The 8494-nt window shown below is 64.7% G+C and overlaps 3 protein-coding genes across 3 annotated transcripts in view; 1 reads left to right on the plus strand and 2 right to left on the minus strand.

Annotated features, from left to right (window-relative positions):
• Nucleotides 1–1201: 1201 nt before the first annotated feature.
• On the plus strand, nt 1202–4344 carry F751_4989 (Gamma-tubulin complex component 4-like protein; the record flags this gene model as incomplete). The annotated part of the gene is made up of 7 exons (XM_011398732.1): nt 1202–1371; nt 1457–1575; nt 1713–1819; nt 1992–2285; nt 2527–2946; nt 3216–3875; nt 4150–4344. 7 exons carry the CDS (start codon nt 1202–1204, stop codon nt 4342–4344), a joined length of 1965 nt encoding a protein of 654 aa, XP_011397034.1.
• Nucleotides 4345–4644: 300 nt separating this feature from the next.
• Nucleotides 4645–6233, minus strand: F751_4990 (GDP-mannose transporter GONST1; the record flags this gene model as incomplete). Its single annotated transcript, XM_011398733.1, has 3 exons — nt 4645–5016; nt 5369–5881; nt 6051–6233. The coding sequence occupies 3 exons, from the start codon at nt 6231–6233 to the stop codon at nt 4645–4647; spliced, it is 1068 nt and encodes a 355-aa protein (XP_011397035.1).
• Nucleotides 6234–7705: 1472 nt separating this feature from the next.
• F751_4991 (ABC transporter F family member 1) overlaps nt 7706–8494 on the minus strand; it is a gene marked incomplete at both ends in the record, with an annotated part of 3784 nt that continues 2995 nt past the window's right edge. Inside the window, one exon of the mRNA XM_011398734.1 lies at nt 7706–8488. Coding sequence (XP_011397036.1) covers nt 7706–8488 — 783 coding nt within the window. The remainder of the gene's footprint in view (nt 8489–8494) is intronic.

Below are 8494 nucleotides of genomic sequence, written 5' to 3' on the forward strand. Positions count from 1 at the left end.
TCGGCGCCGGCATCCAGGAAGGCATTGTGAATTGCTGCGATGACATCAGGCCTCGACACGACCAACAGGTCATTGTTGCCTTTCAGCTCCGCTGTGTGGGTCTTGTACCTGGGATGGGTGTGGTGAGCAACCGCCTTAAGGCCACCGATCGCCGCATTCTGGCAAACACACTCTAGAGTGGGTGTTCCTGTCTCCCTACCAACTATCTACTACCAGGAATGCCCCTCACCTGTCACCCTTGAAGTCGTCCTCCGTCAGCTTCCACTTCTGGATCTGGGTGCCCATGGCGCCATCGATGAAGCAGATGCGCGACTCCAGCAGCTCCTCCAGCTGCTCAAAGGCCTCGGTCCTCTTCATACCGCCATCTGCGGTGGGTATGCAAAAGTCGTGAAGATGCTCCATCGCTCGACCACTCTCCATTGGTTCAACGACACGTGCCCAATCCCCCTGAGAACCCGCCTTACCCGTAGATGGCGCAGCAGAAGGGGCATCAGCATGAGTAGCATGGCCGTTCGTGGTAGGCTTGTGCTCTGCAGGAGTTTGAGTAGACAACGGCGTTGCATGGAAGCTAGCGATCCCAGTCTGACAGATGCACACACTGCCACAAACGTTCAGCGCCCACCTGGAACGCTCTCTTGCTCCGAATCGATCTGGGCAGCAGGTGCAATGAAATGCATAGCCTGCGGAGGGGGGTGGTCATCTCTCAGCACCATGGATGATATGCGGCGCTAGCGGTGGCTGTTGCACAAACCTACCACGAGGAAGAGCAGCACTGGGACGGACACGACTGCCGTCGATGAGATCAGGAGCCACATCCATGGAAGCAGTAGGTATGCAGCCACAGCCGCAAGTGCGACATGGACGGCCCTGCTGCCGGCCAACTGGAAGAACGGGCTGTGTTCACGACCCATACTGGGTCCTGGTTCCCTCGTCTCTCACAGCCGCCTGATTTCTCTGTACATAGGGCGCACACGACAACTCATACAGCAGAGGGAGGAGCCTTCCTGTCTCGTGCAGCTTGTAACATCAGAGTTTGTGATTCAGTATCGCGTGGCGCCCGGGATTCTCCTCGGCCCCGGATTTGGTTTCTTGAACGCAGCTCGGTGGACGGCCGAATTGCCCAACGATGGCGATGCAGCTTACGACTCAACCTCGAGTCGAGACACAAAGCATGCGGTGAGAACATTGCAGTGGTCCAGCGATGGCGGAGTCGTCGTCCTGTGCTGGGCCCGCGGATTGTGAGTCGTCGAGCCTGTATGCCGATCTGCTGCTGGCCCTGGTGGGCCACGAGGGCGACATATTCGAGCGGGATCCCAAACATGGAGTCACACGCATCAGTGGCACAGTACATTGGGTGCCTGAATCCGACAGGTGTGTGCAGGGAGGGGGAGGGGAGTGCGGCACCCACCGAGGCCCAGGCCCACCCTCCCGATCAAGCCTCCAGCGCGCCCCACAGACTACACCTGGAGCGCCTGTGTCGGCTAGGGGATGCCTGTTCCGAGCTCCAGGGCTTCGTGGACTCCTCCTGGCAGCACTCCAGCCTCTACCGCGCCGCGCTGGCTCAAGGAATAAGCGGTGAGAGCTATTGTGGAGGGAGTTCGACAGGTTTTATGGTGTGACATCCTGACCTGGCCTTTGCATTGCGCACCAAGACAGGCCTTGATTTTGTCGACCGCATCACTTCGCCTTCCCCTGCTGCTCCTTGCCCCCAGAGCTGCTGGACGTGTATGAGAGCAGCGTCCTGGAGCTGGAGGAGCAGCTGAGCAGGCAGCCTGGCACCCCGGTCCTCGCCCTCTGCCACCGCCTCGAAGAGTTTCAGGTGCAGGGTGTGAGACGGGGGGCCTGGGGGGTGGGACACCTGAGGGCGCGGGCGTCTCATGTGACATGGTCACAAGAGCTCGCACCGCGGAGCGAGTGGTCCCTTTACACCCACTCTCACCCCCACTGATAATCCCCCTCACACAATTTGTTTAAAAACGTTACACCGCCAGGCGCTACTCCCCGCCGTGGCCCGCCTGGTGCGCCACGTCAGCACCAGGGACCTGCGGGGCGCATCCCTGCTGCACGCCGTGCACGCCGCCACGCGCTGCGGCGACCCCGACCTGGAGTCGTGCGCGCTGCGCCTGCTGTGGCACTGCCAGGGTGTCGTGCTGCGGCAGCTCCACGCCTGGTGCGTGCACGGCCAGGGGCCGGGGGAGTCGGACGAGTTCTTTGTGCGGCGGGTGGAGGACCCCGTGAATGGCGGGGACCAGCCTTGTGCAGCAGACTGGGCGGCGGGGTTTGAGGTGAGAATTTGGGGAGGGAGAGAGGAGTGGTGGGTTCTAGAGATGGGTTGCGGCATGCACGGAAAAGAAAGCGCTGCCTGGTAGTGAGGGATGGAGGACAAGGGGCTGCCAAGGGACCCTCTCGCTTCCTGCACCTCCTTTGGCCAAGCACAAGGGACTTGCAATCAAACCCTCATCGTACAATAGGCATGTAAACCCATGGTTCCCCTACCGTGTGTCGCCCTCCACCCCACCGCCCCAGGTACCCAGCGCCGAGGCAGACCTGCCCCCCAGTGTCAGCACCCTCGCCGCCTCCAGCGCACTCTTCATCGGCAGGGCCGTCCGTGTGCTGGCGGGGGCCGGCGACAGCGTGGAGACAGGAGCAGGCTCCGCCTCGCATTCCTCAGCTTCCATGCCGCCCTCATCCCATGCCCTGCCCGAGCTGCAGCCGCTGTCCCGCGGCCTGCTGGGCCTCTGCGCCGCCCCCAGCTTCCGCGCTGCGCAGCTAGACCGTCTGCTGGAAAGCGCGCGGGCCGGCCTGGCCACCCGGGTCTGGCACCTGCTGCGCAGCGCGGAGCTGGGCGCCCGCTTCGCCTCCATGCGCGACTACTTCTTGCTGGAGCGGGGCGACTTTTACCAGCAGTTCCTGGTCGAGGCGAGCAAGGAGCATGGGAAGAGGATGGTAGGGGGTTGTCTGTGGACTGGCTGCATGATGTGACTCACTAGCCTGGAAGGAAGCATGGATGCCGGAGGTGGACGCCTTGGCATGGAGCATGGGCGGGATCTCATGCTCCCCTGCCATGCCCCCGGGCGCGGATTCGCGACGCATCGCCCGCTCACACGCCCTGGCCCGCATCACCCTCGGCCTGGCACTGTCTGAGCGGGGCCTCAAACCCTCATTGCGCTGATCCCCTCCCCCCCTCCAAACGAACAAACCACAACATCGTGCAGGCCGCCCCCCTGCTGGCGCTGCCGCCCCGGCCGGCCACGGCCTCAGCCGACGTGGGCCTCCTCTTCCAGCAGGCCGCCGTGCACAGCAGCGCGGATGGGGACCCCGCCTTCGGCGCCTTCACGCTGAGCTGGCACCCGCCCGGCGGCGGGTGCCCGCGCACAACGCCCGGCCTGCACGTCCCTGCGCAGGGCCCCTGGGACGGGCTGGCCCTGTCCGCGTCGCTGGACTGGCCGCTGCAGCTGCTCTTCCCCGCCGACACCCTGGCGGGGTACGGCGCGCTGTGGCAGCTGGCCTTCCGCCTGCGCCGCGCCGACGCCGACCTGGGCGCCGCCTGGGCGGCGCTACAGCGCATGGGGCGCGGCGCGCGGCGCTCCGGCAATCGCCGCGCCGCCGCGCTGGGCGCGCTGGGCGCCGCGCGCTCCGCCGCGGCCCACGTGCTCACCGCCCTCCGCACCTACCTCCACGCCGACGTCGTGGCGGCGGGCGGCGCAGAGCTGGCCGCCGCGCTGGCGCGCACGCGCGAGTTCGGCGCCGCGGAGGCCGCGCACCGCGCCTTCGTCCGCGACCTTGTGTCCCGCGCTTTCCTGGACGCCCGGCCCCTGGCCTCGCTCGTCCAGGCGCTGATGGAGGCCGCCGCCAGGATCTGCGCCCTGATCCAGGTTGGCGGGGGCGGTGGTGGTGGGTGGTAGCACCATCTTTGAGAGGGGTGGCGGGAGTGCCGGGAGGTCGGTCGGCGGACTCCGTAGATGGGCGACTCAGTGGGTGCTCCGCGCATGGAGGGGCCAGGGCGCAGCAGACAGGCGAGCCCTGGGCTCGCTGGGTCTCATCCCTGGCTGTATGCGGGTGAAGGTGACTGCACCGCGGGCTCCAGTGTGACAGCCACGAGTCTTCTCGGCCGTACCCCACCCCACACTAATCAACCGCGCCGCGCAGGACATCGAGGGCGAGCGGCGTGACGCGGAGGCCACGCTCGGCGCGCTGAGGTCGCCGGAGCGCGAGCTGCGCCTGAAGATGACGCTCCTGCTGCAGCTCCTGCAGTCCGGCACGCTGCAAACCCAGAGCAGGGCGCCGGCGCTGCGCCACCTGGTCCTGCGCCTGACCTACAACGGCTTCCTGGCGGCGGCCTGAGCGGTGGGCTGGTGGGGCCAATGGCGATCGTGGCGATGGCATGCCCAGCACAGCACGCTCAAGCACGAGTCAGTTGCCACAGAAGACTTGGACTTCTTACTTCCCCTCATGCTGCCTGCACCCTCTGACACCGCCTATCTGGAAAGACACCTCGACACAGTAAGAAGAGAGTGATACATTGCCAGCTACGAGCACCGGAGGACCTGCCCTTGCGGGTTGTGGGAGCTCAACATGGAGCCCTGCAAATGGCAAGGGGATGTACAGCCGCCCGCGCCCATCCCCAGGCCATCGTATACGCAGTCAAGCTTTTGACCCCGGCCCGGTCGCCGGCCCACGCGACTTTGCCAGGGCGAACACCGCGCCCGCGGCCAGGCCCACCAGGATGCTGGCAAGGTTCCTCGGCGTCCAGGGCGCATTGAAGGCCAGCAGACCGATGAGAGCCAGGGGCACCTTGTTCAGGCTGCCCACCAGGCTGTAGATGGTGGCGGTGGTGGTGCTGATAAACCAGAGGCTGGTGAAGGAGATGCCAAACCCGATGAGGCCGCTGAGCGCCGCCACGGCCATGAAGGCGGGGTTGCCCAGGTCGGGCTCAGACCACACACGCCCTGCCTCGCCCGAGGCGGCCATGAGCAGCGCGATGAAGGGCAGGCTCAGCAGGTTGTTGTAGAACACCTGGGCCGAGGGTGAGGGGGTGGGGGGAAAGGAAGGTGGTGTTTGTCTGAGGGATGTTAAGCATCCTGGATCTGGCATGTGTCATAGGCTGTGGGGAACTGTCCAACTCCAGGGCTGTGCGAGCCTATAACGGGTGGCATGTTTGCTTATCCCAACCGTGCCAGCTGCAGCGGCTCACGCTCAACGACTTTGTTGCCAGCCCCGGGGAGTGTCCCTTGGTGCCGCCCTGCTCATGCCAGGCACATCCACCCGCTCTGGAATCCCTGGCCCGCCTCGGACTCCAGCTGCCTTGAGCAGCACCTCACCCGCGTACCCCCTCCTTTGGTCCCCCCCTTTCCAAATGTAAACGCACCATGGAAAACTCGTCCATCTTGCGGCCCGACACCGTGAGCGGCGCGATCTTGTCCATGGTGCCGCGCAGTGCCAGGGAGTAGGCCGCCGTGGCCGCGCAGTTGGCCATCTGCCACGCGTACCCACGCGCGTTGAAGCTGAGGTCGGTGAGCGCGGAGCACAGGGCGCTGACCGCCATGAGCGCCATGCAGCCCAGGACGGGGGCGCCATAGGTGCGCCCGTGCAGCACGTAGTCCCCCCCCAGCGTGAAGAGGTTGGTCAGGTTCTTCAGCACCGTGGCCATGGCAACGTTCAGCGAGGCCAGCGCCCAGAAGCTGGTCCCTATCATGGCCACGAAGAGGAGGTTGACGGGGAGCCAGGCGCGCACGATGCGCGCACTCAGCGGTTCCAGCGTGATCAGGCCCGCGGCGTGGCAGGCGCGGGTGGCCACCACGCAGAGCGCGCACTGGAAGAAGAGCAGCGCGTTGGGGGAGGCGAACGAGAAGGAGGACAGCGCCACCTTGTTCAGCAGCACCTGTTTGAGGGGCAAGGGGTGTGGGAATTCATGTGGGAGAGGGGTCCAGTGCCTGAAGCCTAGGTGGACAGGAAGGTAGGCTCTAGAGATGGACGTGCATGCAGGCTCGAAGGTTTCGGAATCTCACCCCTGCCACCCACCCACCGCCAGCCCTCCAACCACCTCCCACCATGCTCATGGAGGCGATGCAGTACAGGGTGCCGGCCAGCAGGCTAGCGGGGACGCCGAGGGGCGCGGTCCTGTAAATCTTGCGGGACAGGTCGATGTCCACGATGCCATCCACGCCATGGCCGGCCCTGGGAGCCTGGCCAGGCAGGAGGGGGACCTCCTCCCTGGCCGAACCGGGGGCCATCACCCTGGTGCGAAAGCTATTCGTCGAACAGCGCTATCGGGTGCACATAAGTATTGAATTCGAAAGCTACGGCTTCATGAGCTCGAGGCGGCCTGCATCAGGCATCCACGCTGCGTACCCAGGGTTTCGAAGCAGGACCTTGACAGCGGCGGCCTGGAAGCGAACGGCAGCGGCAAGGCGACAAGGTATTTGATCTGCCAATCGCTTACTCGGTGCACTATTATGTTGTTTGATACGAGGTCGGGAACAAGGAGTCGAGGGTGGGCGTGATTTTTGAAGTGCGTTTCCACGGAAGGCGCCCTCGCCGGGACCTGTCACAAAGATGGATCGCAGGACCGGTGCTGATCGGAAAAGACACTCTCACAACTGGTGTGCATTCTATTGAACACAATGATGCATTCAATACCAAAGCTAAAGATGTGTGTACTGAGGATTGACTGCGGTCAGAAATCGTAGCAGCGCCCAGCCTTCTCCCAGTCTCCATATCTTGTGGGCTCAGGCCCCTTTGGTCCCCCTTCTTCGCCCTCTGGTTGATTCTGCGTGTTGGGCATGAGGGGAGTGTGAGGTTGTAATAACCTCCAATGAGATTGGCCCTCAAGCATACTTGGCACAGCAGATCCTCCTGAATCTCTGTGTGTGACCAGCAGATTCACACTCACCCCAGGCCGAGGTCCCTGCTCCACAGCTCCTTCCTGTGCATATGTGGGGGCTTCGGTCAACTGTCGCAACTGCTCCTCCGTCTTCTGCTGCAGCTTCTGGGTGAATGGGTCGACTGTCGTCACCTCGCTGGGGTGGGGTGTGCTGCTCCCCGTCGCCGAGCTATAGTTGGGGCAGGCACACCGCGCCAGGTCGACACAACGCTGCAATGCCGACCAGCTCTCGGGGACCTTTTGCGAGGAGGAGAACAATAGCCCGGCACCTGCGTGACGGAGCATCGTGTTGGGGTGTGTCTGGGTGTCTCGTGATCGGTCGACGTTCGGCTGTGAATGTTTCGTATAGATACTGGTAGATTTCGTCGGTATGGGTTTAAATTGCGAAGCCTTGTGTGTGTGGACGTTGGTGCACGAACATAAATCATTCCATCTCGTCCGCTCTTCCACCGCATCCCGCGCCCTGCCGTGTTCGGCCCCACCCCCCCGCCTTGGCCTACCTCTCCCACTCCGTCGTTCCACGCATTACAAGGCCTACAGGGGGTCCAGCACGCCAGGGGGTCGTACCAAGGTACAGGCAGAGATGTATGCAGTGTGGGAGGGGGCCCTGGGAGGACGGGGCTCCAGAGAGGAGACGGTGGGGCTCCAGGGAGGAGACGGTGGGGCTCCAGGGAGGAGACGGCAGGGCTCCAGAGAGGAGACGGTGGGCCCCCGCCTGCGCTGCGAATGAAATACTGCCGCGGGGCGGCGTGGGAGGGACTCGGTCCGGGGGGTGGGGGGGTCGTGGCAACGGGAGGTCCACGCGGCGGCGCGGTGCGCCGCCTAGCCCAGGTCGGAGCGCTTGGCCAGCGCGGCCATGGAGGTCTTGAGGTGCGCCTTGTAGGACAGGATGTCGCCCTCCCACCGCGTCACGCGCCCGTCCTGTACGGTCCAGATCTCCTTGGCCACCTGGGAGATGAGTCGGAAGTCGTGGGACACCAGGACCAGCCCGCCGTCCCAGTCGTTGATGGCGTCGGCCAGGGAGTCGATGGACTCGATGTCCAGGTGGTTGGTGGGCTCGTCCAGCAGCAGCATGTGGGGCGTGCGTCGCGCCAGCCAGGCGAACACCACGCGCGACTTGAGGCCGTCGGACAGCTTGCGCATCTCCAGCGTCTGGGCCGCGCCCGTGATGCCGAAGCGTCCCACCACCGACCGCATCTCCTCCATGGACACGCCCGGGTACTCGGCCATCATGTAGGCCAGGGCCGACACGTCCAGCGGCAGCAGCTCGGTGAGGTGCTGGTGGTACTGCCCGATGCGCAGGTGGTTGTGCCGCTTGACCATGCCGTCCAGCGGCTCCAGCTGCCCCGTCATCAGCTTGAGCAGCGTGGACTTGCCGCAGCCGTTGGGGCCCACCAGCGCCACGCGGGAGTCCAGGTCCACGCCCAGCTCCACGTCGGAGTAGAGCACCGCGTCGGGGGAGTAGCCAAACTTGACGTTGGAGAACTGGAGGACGGGGGGGGGGAGCGTGCCCACGTTGGCAAAGGCCAGCTTCACCGTCCGCTCCTGGCTGACCTTCTCCGTCAGCCCGTCGCGCACCATCTTTGCCAGCACCTTCTCCTTGCTCTGCAG

Source organism: Auxenochlorella protothecoides (assembly GCF_000733215.1).
Source record: "Auxenochlorella protothecoides strain 0710 unplaced genomic scaffold scaffold56, whole genome shotgun sequence".
NCBI classification, from domain to species: domain Eukaryota; kingdom Viridiplantae; phylum Chlorophyta; class Trebouxiophyceae; order Chlorellales; family Chlorellaceae; genus Auxenochlorella; species Auxenochlorella protothecoides.